This window comes from Penicillium pulvis, assembly GCF_028828015.1.
Source record: "Penicillium pulvis strain IBT 33274 chromosome Unknown contig_23_segment0_segment0, whole genome shotgun sequence".
Classification (NCBI taxonomy): Eukaryota; Fungi; Ascomycota; class Eurotiomycetes; order Eurotiales; family Aspergillaceae; genus Penicillium; species Penicillium pulvis.
In genome coordinates this window covers 3,660,327-3,673,172 of record NW_026643075.1, presented here as the reverse complement: position 1 = coordinate 3,673,172, position 12,846 = coordinate 3,660,327, and the positions used below count along the sequence as shown (strand labels likewise).

At 47.6% G+C, this 12,846-nt stretch overlaps 5 protein-coding genes across 5 annotated transcripts; 2 read left to right on the top strand and 3 right to left on the bottom strand.

The window, feature by feature from the left end:
- Window positions 1-1,740: 1,740 nt before the first annotated feature.
- Window positions 1,741-3,203, top strand: N7503_005660 (pepsin-like aspartic protease; the record flags this gene model as incomplete). The annotated part of the gene is made up of 3 exons (XM_057065207.1): window positions 1,741-2,174; window positions 2,253-3,013; window positions 3,073-3,203. 3 exons carry the CDS (start codon window positions 1,741-1,743, stop codon window positions 3,201-3,203), a joined length of 1,326 nt encoding a protein of 441 aa, XP_056922950.1.
- A 190-nt stretch (window positions 3,204-3,393) lies between these two features.
- N7503_005659 (DUF3433 domain-containing protein) lies at window positions 3,394-6,999 on the bottom strand (the record flags this gene model as incomplete). Its single annotated transcript, XM_057065206.1, has 1 exon — window positions 3,394-6,999. One exon carries the CDS (start codon window positions 6,997-6,999, stop codon window positions 3,394-3,396), a length of 3,606 nt encoding a protein of 1,201 aa, XP_056922949.1.
- A 534-nt stretch (window positions 7,000-7,533) lies between these two features.
- N7503_005658 (putative cofactor for methionyl- and glutamyl-tRNA synthetases) lies at window positions 7,534-8,880 on the bottom strand (the record flags this gene model as incomplete). Its single annotated transcript, XM_057065205.1, has 1 exon — window positions 7,534-8,880. One exon carries the CDS (start codon window positions 8,878-8,880, stop codon window positions 7,534-7,536), a length of 1,347 nt encoding a protein of 448 aa, XP_056922948.1.
- A 1,761-nt stretch (window positions 8,881-10,641) lies between these two features.
- N7503_005657 (bZIP transcription factor JlbA/IDI-4) lies at window positions 10,642-11,455 on the top strand (the record flags this gene model as incomplete). The annotated part of the gene is made up of 3 exons (XM_057065204.1): window positions 10,642-10,737; window positions 10,808-11,093; window positions 11,151-11,455. 3 exons carry the CDS (start codon window positions 10,642-10,644, stop codon window positions 11,453-11,455), a joined length of 687 nt encoding a protein of 228 aa, XP_056922947.1.
- Window positions 11,456-11,794: 339 nt separating this feature from the next.
- On the bottom strand, window positions 11,795-12,150 carry N7503_005656 (uncharacterized protein; the record flags this gene model as incomplete). Its single annotated transcript, XM_057065203.1, has 2 exons — window positions 11,795-12,046; window positions 12,115-12,150. 2 exons carry the CDS (start codon window positions 12,148-12,150, stop codon window positions 11,795-11,797), a joined length of 288 nt encoding a protein of 95 aa, XP_056922946.1.
- Between the last annotated feature and the right edge of the window lie 696 nt (window positions 12,151-12,846).

Sequence of the window (12,846 nt, the reverse complement as noted above, 5' to 3'; positions counted from 1 at the left end):
GCTGACAAGGGCATATACTTCCCCACCCCAAACCTGGTATGATATTTGGCTTCGCAGGATACACCCGAGCAATCCGGGGAATATTACAGTATGTTCCAACGTTCTCGTGCATGAAAAAACAATCGGTCGTGAATTTTTTTTCTTTTCGTACATAGCAAGTTGGGATTTACCATGCTCGTGTACCTAGACAGTCCTGCCCAAGATTGGACAATAGTAATAGGGAATGAGAAGACCCCTGGACCTTCCAGTGGGACCGCTAAGAAGATGTAAATTTGGCTATGCGTAGGGGTAGATTAACAAATGGCGGAATTGTTTCTTAATTTGTGCCTGGTTCCCGCGGTAGGCACAATTTATAAACATTGGCACGCCTTTAGTGGATGTTGCTGTAGCTAGATGAGAGATTATACCAGCCTAAAGTAGCGTTCGTCCCCTGAATTTAATATCGGAGTGATTACAGGGTCCTCTAGGTTCGCAAGGAAATCCAGCCTTCCGTGTGCACTGGGCAATAGCTGGTGAAAGCGCCATGGAATGACCCTGTTAGAGAAATATGGACACCCGTGGACCTTGGCCCATAAATGACCCCTTTCCTCCGTTATGTCATAAATTAAAAGTCTTGGTATTATTCTATATGTACTCACTTCCTCCTGTTGACTATTTTAAAAAGCATGGCGCCAAGTCTTAAGCTGGCGTTGGCCAGTCTCGTCCGCATGGGCCTGCGTACCAGTTCTTTGTTAAACTCAATAATAGAGATCAAACTATTATGCATTGGGCTGAATTGCCTTTCAAAGCCATATTGTACAGACAAAATAGTGTCAAGATAAGAAGAGTATAAAGAGCATATCGGTCGCAATCACACTTTAGTTTCCTAATATGGCACCCATCGACTCTCTTTGGAATGAAGCCGGACTTCGGAGTTACGACATCAAAGAAAACAAAATAGAGTTCCAGAACCCTATCTTGTTTCAAGGGGGCATCTGGAAGGCCCGGGACCGTAGGCCCGGGGCACGCGCACACGGTGATTGGCCAAAGCGTCCAACCACGCAAGCAGCGTTTCATAATCCCACAACAGACCCAACCATATTTAAGCCCCATATACGCCCAAACTGACGCGCTAGGAGGCGCTCCACCGACATAATACGTGGCAAGGTTAGAGACAAATGAGCTGTCAGAAGCGAGTGTCTACCCTATTAGGGACGCTCACCGCTAGTGACCCACTGTGGACAGCTCAACAACCATAACAATTGCCGAGTACGGTCACGTCTTTGCTCTGTGGCGACGGCTCTGATAGGTCTGACGGAGAAAAATGGCTTGAGCATTGGAAACAGTGATGTGGTCTGGACTACGTACACTGTACTTGTTTTTGTTTCTTTGTGCACTGTACGGAGTACGCATGGCGGCTGGGGAGTGTCTTGTGGGTTCCAAAATTTCTGCCTGGCCTTTATAGATCTGCTGTTATGCCCCGGGATTTCGGATGCTTTTCCTTGTTCATAATTGGAGCTTTCTCACTCTTTATTTTGCTCTTGTTGAGTCTTGTCTTTCTCTCATTTCATTTTTTATTTCTTTGCCTGCTGGTACAGGTTCCTACGAGTCTAGGCTGTGCCCTGTCTCATTTTCGTTGCATTGGTTTCATTCGTTTCAGACCAATAAATTGAAGCAAATCTCCATTATAGAAGCCCTGGTGGCATACAACGCGTGTTTCATTCCTTGCTGTGGCGAGCATCGGCTACAGAATTGGACAGCATGAATCTCCTTTTTTCTCTTATACTTTTTGCTTCATTGGGCTACGAGGCTGTCGCTACCCCAATTCAACATAGACCTACTGAAGATGGTCACAAGAAAAGATCTTTCCGGGTTGAACGCATTAAGCACAACGACTATGTCCGCAATTCGCCTGGTGCTTTGAATAAAGCATACAACAAGTTCGGCATTACAGCTGGTCACATGGAAGGTCAAGATCGTTATGACTTCCTGCCATTCCTTACTGCTACGAGCAGCAAGAGCGCCTCAAAAACCACCAATTGTGCCTCTTCCGCCAGCGCAAGCTCAAGTGCAGACATGGGTGAGGAGGGAACTGTTAGTGCGACGTCAGTGGAGGGAGGTTCGGAGTATGTTTCGCCTGTCCTCATTGGGGGCCAGAACATCACCATGGATTTCGATACTGGATCAGCAGATATGTAAGTCGGATTAGATTCTCAATAACTAGCCCCGTGCTTCGAAAAATGACACTAATCCGTGCGGTCCGATTGTTGAAGGTGGGTGATGAACTCCGAGTTACCATCCTCTATGACAAAGGGGCACACCATCTACGACCCCTCAAAATCCAGCACCTTCAAGAACATGACCGGTGAATTCAAAATTTCCTACGGAGACTCATCATCCGCGTACGGCTCTTTAGCCAAAGACACAGTCAGCATTGGTGGAGCAGTAGTCAAGGATCAAGTCTTCGGTCTCCCGACCAAAGTATCCAGTTCATTCGTCTCAGACACCAACTCCAACGGCCTAGTCGGACTCAGCTTTTCCTCAATCAACAGCTTTGACCCAGGGCCCCAGAAGACCTTTTTCGATAACGTCGCCCCAGACCTCGAACTACCGGTTTTCACCTCTCTCCTGGGCAGCGAAGGCGGCTTGTACGAATTCGGCACTATAGACCATAGTCTATACAGTGGTACTCTGGCTAATATCAGTGTCGACTCTTCGAACGGGTTCTGGCAATTCAAAACGACAGGGTATGGCGTGAACTCTAATGGAAAACCCACGGTCTCAATCAACAATACCGCTATCTGTGATACTGGTACTACATTGATGTTGGTTAGTCCAGCTATTGTAACGGATTATTATTCGAGAGTCAATGGTTCCAGCTATTCGAATAGTGTTGGTGCCTATATCTACCCCTGTGATACGGATTTGCCAGATTTGACAATTCAAATTGACAATGGTATCATGAACGCCACTATAGCGGGATCAGAGTTGGCTTATGAAGAGGTGGGGACTAATACAAACACAGGAAAAGCTAGTGAGTTCTCCACTCTGTTGTCTCAAGTTTGAGCGGTCATTTGCTAATCCCTTTAATAGTGTGCTATGGCGGTTTACAGTCGAGTGGAGAATCAAGCTTTCAGATCTTTGGTGATATCTTCCTAAAGGCGTTTTATGTGGTCTTTGACCAGCGTGGCCCGTCATTGGGAATCGCATATCCTGCTTCATGATGCAGGATCACCATAGACAGAACCTAAAGGGTTGAGGACGATATAGAGAATGCGGTATGATGTGTGGGCAAGTTTATATACATGTATACAAATCAATGTTCGTATGTAAGGGATTCTTTTGGTCTATACATTAGTAGTGTAATGGGATCATCAATCATCATATCATATAATTCAAATAGCGATATCCATCTCAAATCCACCTCTCGGGAGCCAAAGGATAGTTCTTCTCAATCCCATAGTCCGTAAGATAAATGGTAAATCTATCATCATTAGACCCCCTCAAAGGCCCATCATAGCACAATCCAAGAAAAAACCGACAGTTAGCAAAAAGCTTTTCAATTCCCTTATTGTTTGGATCCACATCCGAACCATACCGATGCAGGAAGTTCGAATCCGCCAAAAGACTTGCCACAGCAGCAATGCTACACGGATTTTTTGGAAGAACATGATCAGTATTCATCAACACGGAACCCAAAACCCCCAAGAGCAGTAATAGACCCAGCAGAATATCCAGAACCCGCGTTGAAACAACATCCTGAAACAAGCGCCGTTGTCCGGGCGTTGTAACATTCCCTACCAGAGGGGAATCAGCAGACCCATCTGCCGTCTCCCGATTGAACGCATTGAAAATTTGCGCTCGAACAATCTTATTTTGGGCCTTAATTGCATCGATAACCCTCTCATTATCCGCCTTGTTGCCAATCCACTCTTCCGGAATAGCATATTTTCCAAAAATAAGCGCCTGGAAGAAAGGATCAAATACCGCGCCGGTATCGCTATCCGACTCAGCCCAATCGTCGCCGACTGTGTAATTATTTGCTGTTCGTGCAGTCGATTCATCTGGAACGGGTGGATAAGTCTCCGAGATGGAGAAATCAGGAAGATAGAACCGCGTCTGTGTATCCACCATCTCTGCTGATTCTTGACATGTCAAAGCCGTGATGTGTTCAATAGAGTCGTTCTGCAGTTTGCCCCATATATAGGATAAAGTGGAAAAAGTCTTCAGGGTCAAGTCATCAGCTGGGCTACCCTGGCACACGATTGCCGCCGTAAATCCGAAGAAGGTCTGGTGATTGAGGGAGACATCTTGGGTAATTTTTGTCCAGGAAGTGCCGTTTGTATCGCATATTACAGCCAAGATGTCGTAGCTGATTTCCATGTCACTTGAACTGAATTCGGCGTTTAATTCGTCCTCTGTTTGGATTTTGCAGGCAAGGGTTCCTCTCATCGCGGGGACGACGATATCAATGTACGAGCCCGAGTCATTTGTTTTGGTGGTTGCGTTCATGGATAGTTTTGGAAAGGCAAGCTCTTTGTATGTCCATCTTGGATAGGCGAGGTTATCGCGGAGGATGTATTCTGCTGTGCTGATACTGGAATCCGAGTTACCGTAATCGGCCCCGTAGAAGGTTGTCACTGGGGTGAAGTCCATGGTGGTCGTTTCGGTCACGTTGACTGCTGTATAGAGACCACTTGTGACGATGGTCAAGACAGAGGTGATAAGTGTAGCCAGAGTTGCAGCCAAAACGGCAAAATGGCCCGTTCGTATGGAATTGAAGATGTTGGTTGTGCTTAGTGAGTCTAGAAAATTCACCGTCATGAACTGCGACGATGCACCGGTCTTGTGTTTCAAACTAACATATGGTGCCAAACACCGGGTGTTGAAGTCCATGCTTCCAAAAAGAAGGCCAATAGTAACCATAATCAATGCTGGGATCATGGTCCACAGGTAGTGAATGCTTTCATCACTCGAGGAGACATCTGCAAGTCCATTGTTTGTTTGAGAAACATGCAAAAGAGTCTCTAGAGCGACTATCAATAATGCCACCACAATAAAGACGACCACACGAACCATAATATTTGGCAATGGACTCCACTGTGGTTTCTTAGTATTGAGATTGGTGTCATTGGAGTCGCTGTGACGTTTTGTTTCATCGCCTACGGCGGCGATACAAAAGCCCCCTGGTGTGGGCTCAGTATAGTAGCGCCGCCTCTGTAGGAGATGAGAAAGCCTCTTCAAAGGCATAGCACTGCTTCCGCAGAGTATTTTGCGAAGCACCTTACTGTTCGACAAGATTGCAGCGACAGAAGAGATAGAGGTTGGGTTGAAAGGTGACAACTGCGCACTAGGTACCAAAACAATCATCGTTATTACAAACATGATGACTAGAATCAAACAAGCTTCCATGGCACGGAGTGGCAGCTGGGTCATAACAACTCGATTCTCACTAACAACTGCCGAGCCACGAGAAGCCGACTGCGACTGTGATATAAGCCCCTGATGAACCAGCTGAGCACTCACTGCACGAAAATATGACGTGGAGGCATTCAGAAGAACTCCGTCGTCGAACAATTTATCAATGTTTCCAGTCTCTCCAATGAATTTGGCACCCAGTTGTATGGGGTAGTCAACATCCACCATTGTCTTATTTGTAGCTGGAAATTCATCTGAATTCCAAATCGGCTGGGAATAATCAATGTCATCAGCCTCTCCTAGAATGTTGTTCGCAACTTGCCACGCTGTCAAGTCCGGTAAGACCGTGCGCTTGATTCCAGTCATTTCCAGGTGGGTAGTCGACGTTGTGTCGGTCGTGTTACTTGTTGCAACCATGCTGACAATTGAAAAAGTCGGCTTGCAAATCGCCGCAACTACACGCTTCGCAGTGATATTGACCGTCGTCTTATACCAATCAGAATGATTGAAGTACTCCATTCCATCAGCCGTGTAATTGCCAGTGTATGGAGATTCAACGGGATCTCCCAAATGAGCTTCCACGGCTATCACTACGATGCGATTGCCATCCAGATCATTGCTGTTGCTGCATTTCCCAGACTGGAACCGTGCGGCATAAGGGGTTATTGAAACGATCTGGGTACCAGACCCCAGGTTGGATGGCATCGAAGTCGTCACATTGTAAATTTTGCACGATGAGGACGAGAGAATATTGTCCTCCACCTGACCGGTTCCTCCGGGATTCCTGGTACCGATCCAAAGTGTCTGCAATTGCCAAATTTTTATATCAAATTTGGCAGGCTCACAGTCTAGATCGGAGATGAGACCTGTTACATTTGCGGTGATGACGGAATCGTTGGAAATGGTCGGAGCAGAAAATGTTGGAAAAGAGAGGTTCGCCGTGGTGCCGTCCATGTAGGAAACATTCTCAAAGACAATGCCATTGAGGGTGTTGAATGGGGTGGAAAACGCAGTAGAAAAGTCAGAAACATTGAGCGTGGTGATATTGCCTTGAAACTGGATTGGAATATTGCTTTTCGACACTTGCACTTCCTCTAAGCTGAACAAGGAAGTTGAGACAATGATAAGAAGGCGCAAGAGAAGCGAGCAGGCAATTCCAGCAGCAACAGCATAGTGTCTGTTTCTCATGGCCTTGACCATTGCAACGGGTTGCATTGCAGATATATAGTCGAGGAGCACACTCTTTTCAGGCTCTTCTGGCTTTTCAGACATCGCCTGCCATGGTGCGCTTGATTTTGCTTGAAATTCCACGCGAGCCCATAGTGCAGCGATAATTGTGAGAATGGCGGTTGGTCCGTAGGTCCATAGGTAGTGACGGCTTTCAACGGAGGACGCAAGACCCTGATTGGCAGAGGATACATAGTTGAGGACTTCGAGAGTGGCGATAATTGCGCAGAAGGATATCACGAACAGAATCAACACCCACTTTCGTAGATAAAAAGGTCGCCAGCCAGGTTTCGAGGGGGGTTTCGAGCTGGCTGTGTGAGAGGAGATTGAGATAATCGAATCAACTTCAATTTTCCCATTCCTTTTGAGGTTCATGCTGTACTCAGGCCGAGGCGGAGCCAGTAGAGAAGTAGTTTAGGAACATTGCAAGGAGAATGGGCATATAACTGTTTTCTCCTCCTCAGCTAGTCAAGGGCTAGCAGTGTGCTTGGGCCTTCAGACTATAACTTAAGCGCCAGGGAGCAGATCCTGGTCATACCATGGCGATCGAATTCTATCCGTGTTGTGAATGGCCAAGCGCCAATGCATCCCGCGAGCCCCACAGATTTCAAGTTTCACTATAAGCCTTGGGCGCTTAAATCATGTCCCATGCGGAACACGTCAAAGGCACCGAGTTTGACTTCGTTTTGGATGCTAAGATTTGAACGCGATCTAGAAAGCTCGGCACGGTTTCGGGCGAATATTATGTGTAGTATCCAAGTATCGACGACCTTTGAACCATTGAATTTATAGACAGAATAATCGATTGTGAATTTTGCTATTTTCTTCTCATCTTCTCGTGGGTATGCATTTAGTGGCTGTTTAATTTGATAGATTCGCCGTCTTCCAATAAAGATATACTTTTTTTTTTTACCGCACGGTAGCACCCTTGAGAGTCTTGACAGTGCAGATAACGCCGGAGGCAGTAACCAGCTTGCCGATAGCAGGCTTGCCCTCCTGGCCCTTGACAGCGGGGACAGCGTTGCTGTCAAAGATAACCTCGAGGTCATCGTTGGTACCGAAGCCAGGCTGGAAAGTCTCCCAGATCTTCTTCTTGGGGTTGAGCTGCTTCTCAGGCTCGCCCTCGGCCCAGCCCTGGAAGCTAATGCGCTCACCAGCAGGGGCGTCAGCAGGGGGAATGACAAGCTCGACGGGGCCAGCGTGAGAATCCTCACCCTCCGCAACACGGGGAGAGGCAGCCAGAACCATGGCGGCGGACTTGATGCCACGCATGGTGACAGGCTTCAAGTTGCAGACGGCAACAATCTTACGGCCTTGCATCTCCTCCAGGGGGATAAGACCGTTCAGACCGGAGCAGACTGTCCGGACAGTCTTACCGGTCTCCTCATCCAAAGAGGTGTTATCGGAGCCAGGGGCGTCACCACAGTCGACGGTGGAAACGAAGAGGGAGTCGGCGTTGGGGTGGTTAATGGCGCGCAGAATGTGGCCGACACGCAGATCAATGATGGAGGGGGAGGAAGGAACAGCGGCAACTGGAGCAGGCTTGGGAGCCTTCTCCTTCTTCTCCTTCTTCTCCTTCTTGCCAGTCTTGTGGCCGGCAGCGGCGGCAGCAGCAGCAGAATCGGCGGGGGCAGCTTCAGCCTTGGCAGCCTTCTCGGGCTTACCCTGACCAACAACAAGGGGCTTCTGGGCCTCGGCGCCGGCGCCTTGCTGAGCAGCCTTCTCCTTCTTCTTACGCTCCTTCTCCTCCTTGGGGTCGACAGGCTTGGGCACGAACTTGACGTCGTTCACATCGATGGCGATCTTCTCCTCACTGGGAATCTGCAGCGCAAAGAGGCGCGAGTTCTGGACAAAATCGACGTGACGCACAATGTGGTGGTATCCCTTCTCGCCTGTGCGCTCCTCGGATGTCCACTTCTCGACGATGGGAGCAACAAAAGCGTACACGGCAATATCAGCGACCGAGGGCTTCGCACCGAGCAGGGTGGTGCGGGTGGCGAGGTGGGTGTTCAGCTGAGCCAAGATGTTCTCAATGACAGGCTTGTCATTGCTGGCGGTAGCGGTGGTCAAGCCAGTGACGGTGTTCAGCCACTGCTTGATGTCGGCCTCCTCGGCCTCGCTGAAGGTGACCTGAGGGAAAATCTTAGGAGAGGCATGGAAGTAATCGAGCTCGGTGGCATCGGGAGAGATGGCGGTAGGGTATGAGCGGTAGAGGAGGGACAGGAGAGAGGACTCGGGGGCTGCTGCGGTCGCCATGGTGAATGCGCGTGAGGGAGATGGAAGAAAAGAAATTCGAGGAGGGGCACGGATCTGTGTCATCGATTGGACCCGCGGGGTTGTGCTACGGGCCCGCAATCGGGTCACACATCTAAAGACCGTCAACCTGACGGACGGTCCCAGTACCATGAGATCGGTCTGGAGAGCTAAATAATCCTTGTAGCTCTGAGAATTTCACGACTAAACCCCTTTTCTTTTTTCGCGGAGCTTGTATGATGACTCAGCACATAGCTAAGCACGAAACCAAATCAAAGTGGCTGCCACCATTCAGACAGTGATACTACATTGAGAAAAGTAAGGCATGTTTGTCAAATATCGCAGAGAATTTACTTCAATTGAGCTTGACTAGGGCTCGCATGGCTGCATAGTCTACATACTGCTATCTACTATACAAAAATTTTGGAAATTCGCCGGTCTAATGCTTTAATCCCTATTCAGCCATGCTCTCTGTATGTTCTGAAGGTATCAGGGCGATTGTGAATTTATATATAGTATAAGATTTAAATACCATCTCAAGTGCTAGAAGGTCATTGGCGTCTCACTGCCAGACGATCGTAACTTCGGCGCCGAAATTGCTTAGTTTTGTGACCATTTTGCGCTTTCCTTCTACAACAGCCTGAGTCCAAAAAGACATAAATTTTCTGAAAAGTCAGTGAAGAACTTTATTGACCCAAATCCCTGCTGGAAAGATGAAATTCTTCCGAATCCAGATTCACTGCTAGGAGCTCTGATAGACATGATGACTTCACTTCCATAGGTTGATTCTTGTGTATAGTAAGGACTGTAGGAATACTATTATAGATGCATCTGACCTGGTCGATTAATATTTGGCAAATAAGCTTTTTAGGTTTGTGGCAATTTTATATGTTGTTGCAGCATTCTGTGTGTTTGAACTCAAAAGGCTCGCGTTGATTGCGATTGTTATAACCTTATTGAGCGATATTCTACAACTTTGAAGGAAGGATTATAGCCCCAAAAACCGGCATAGGCTTACTAGAAACATCCATGAGTAATTCGTAATTATGTGTGCTTGCTGGGGGGACCGCCAAACCATGCGTGTGTAGTGCTATTGTGGTGATCTTAACTCTATCATAGCTAAGGTTTATTAACACTTTCTTACTGACGAGGTACACGTCACGAGGTAGCATTTTGGCGCTGAGTGGCGCCACGGCTGTTTATCTGGTATCTGACTCCATACACCGGAGTCCGTACATATGTCCTACGTATTTCCGGGCCCTTCCAAGGCTGAAGAGATCGAGATCTGTTCTTCAATCTTTCCAAGATTTCGTATAATTTGTGGATTATTGGTTCTGGAGCTGCGAAATACCCCACAACCCAATCCATATCCAGCAAAACGCTGTGCTCGATGGTCCATATCTGTCTGATTCCTAGCTTATCACTGGGTTGTATCTTTAGATCTCAGATAGGGTTAGCCCGCTCAATTTCAGCAGTTTTCATTGGTCAATGGGAATACGCTAAAATGAGTCATTGTGAGTCTTGAGGGGGCGAAGCAAACATAACCAATCAGCTTCGACCAGTGGAACCTACAAGCGGTCCAGGCGTAAATCCACCCCCGAGTATATCAATCCCTCTCTCATCACTTTTCGATTTCTTCCTCAGGACACCACTCCTCGGCTTTCCTGACCGAGTCAATTCCCGCGAGCTCACAGGGCTTCCTCTTTCTCTACCCTTAAATTACCGCGCCACGGGCCCGCTTCGGCCCGCTTAAACTATCTCGTCATGGCGGCCTGCGCTTGCTCCAGCTCCGCAGCCGTTTTCCAGATCCCAACCTTCTGGCAACCGAGCCAGCTCCGGCCCTCAACCCAGTCCCCAGGGGTCGGTGCTCTCGGGGTTCCCTCCACGGTTTAATTCTCACGACTTTCAACAATCCTTTAATTCTTTGGAGCCGACGGGATGTATTCTCTCGACGCCATTCAACCAATCCTTTGATACCTTTGCCCAAGAGTCGGATCATTGGACAGATTCAGAACTGTCCTTTGCCAATACCGACTGGAACTTTCTATCTCTTCAAAATGCACCCTATCCTGCGGCCTTTGACGGGTTCGATATGTCTGTCAACGACCCAGGTTACGGGGTGGCTTCGGCCTACCCTTCCCTTTCGGACTCGGGATCCATTGAGTCTTTGGCTCTGCCTACTTCCTCCCTCATTACTAGTTCGGCGAATTCTCAAGGTGAGCTTCTCCGACAGCTATAGTTCCGCTTGAATGTGTTTTCTAACTTTGGATTAGACGGGCATTCGCATGCTTCTCCTGCTTCTCAGGTTGTGGGCTCCGTTGCAACATCTCAGTCCAGTCCTGCTACATCGCAGGCTGACAACGTCCTGGGTCGTGTTGAGTCGTCTCGCGTGGAAAAACGCAGACTCAATACACTTGCGGCTCGGAGATGTCGGCAGCGGCGCGTTGATCAAACTAAGAATCTTGAGATCGAGCTGGAACTTATGAGGAAGGAACGTGATGAGCTGAGACTCAAGGTCTCGAAGCTAGAGGGGGAAACGTCAGCTTTGAAAGGGCTGCTTGCTCGACAGACTAAATGAGGTCTTTGGGCACTTTTTTTTTTTTTTTTTTTTTTTTTTTTTTTTTTTTAATATTATATTTGAGCCGGTCTCTCTCAATAAATATCATGTATAACTGATATTGTGTCCCTCATATCTACGTAAATCTAATTTCCCTACAAATATAGTATTCCTCGTAGACCTCGGGAACCTCCAAGTCCTCGGATGAACTGCTTGGTTGTCAAGCCTCCAAAGTGGATCCATCTCTTGGGAATGGGGGCCAATTTAACACGTGGGTTTGTGAGCACTTTAACAGGTAAAATTATAGATACATTGAGTATGTCAAGATCCCTCATCTTGTCGGAAACATTTCCCGTGCTCTCAAATCTTGTCCCTTAGCCGTATCTTGCCATGGACTATGAAGACCTGCACATCAACCGGAAAAGGATCCATCATGCCCGAGCCAACAGTAGACCAAATCACTTTTCCTTTTTCATCATGAAATTCGATTCTTTCGCATTCAAAGCAGTATAAAACCCTCTCGTAATTTTCCTTCAGAAGATAATTGACCGAGTGCTTGTAGCATTTGTCAAAAGCCTCCGATTTAATAGTAAGAGGTTTCCAGTGGCTGCGCTAATAATATGTTAGCTTTCCTTCAGATAACTAACGAAAACAGAATAAAAGGACCCTTCATTACATACCAGCGTGTCCGCTGTCACTGTCTCTGTCTCTGCCATGGTTGGGCCAACTTCGGATCGCGATCACCACGGTGGCTTTGGAGAGATCATGCACGATGATCCGGGAGATCGGAATGGGGTCTTGCAGGATCAAGAAAAGTTCGAACAAGAAAATCTTCAGGGGTGTTGGGTAAGGGAAATGGATTAACCCCACCATCACGGCTCATCACGGCCCCCGGGGTCGCGGGCGGAGACGCTAGAGATAGGATGCATATTCTCTAGGATGAGATAGCATAATCAATATCTTTCGAGTACACATGACCTGTTGGCTTTCCCTAGCAATTTTCATCTGCCTCCTTTTCTGATTCTCATCTCGACTCGTTCCCCATAAGCTGGGGCGCGGGCACGGGCTCGGGTGCGGGTGAGCGGGTGATCAGCAAGAAGTGGGCATTATAGTTGCTCGGATCAAGGTAAAATGTCTTTTATTGAAAGACCAAACTTTTGCGACAATTACCTAAGGCTACATTTTGAATTCCTTCTAATTCTTCGAGAACTGATTTGACTCTATAATTTGAGTTTGAAAGCTATGTACCTAAGTCCTGAGCCCGAAGCGGGGAAAATAGCCCCGCTCCTGCATGTATAGATCAGGCCTCCAAGTCACACCGGCGCAGTAGCGAATCTCAAAGTAAAATGTTCTCTACTCGTTCAGATTTTTTCAGCTTAATAATTTCTCGGAAGGGAAAGCCGACGTCTGTT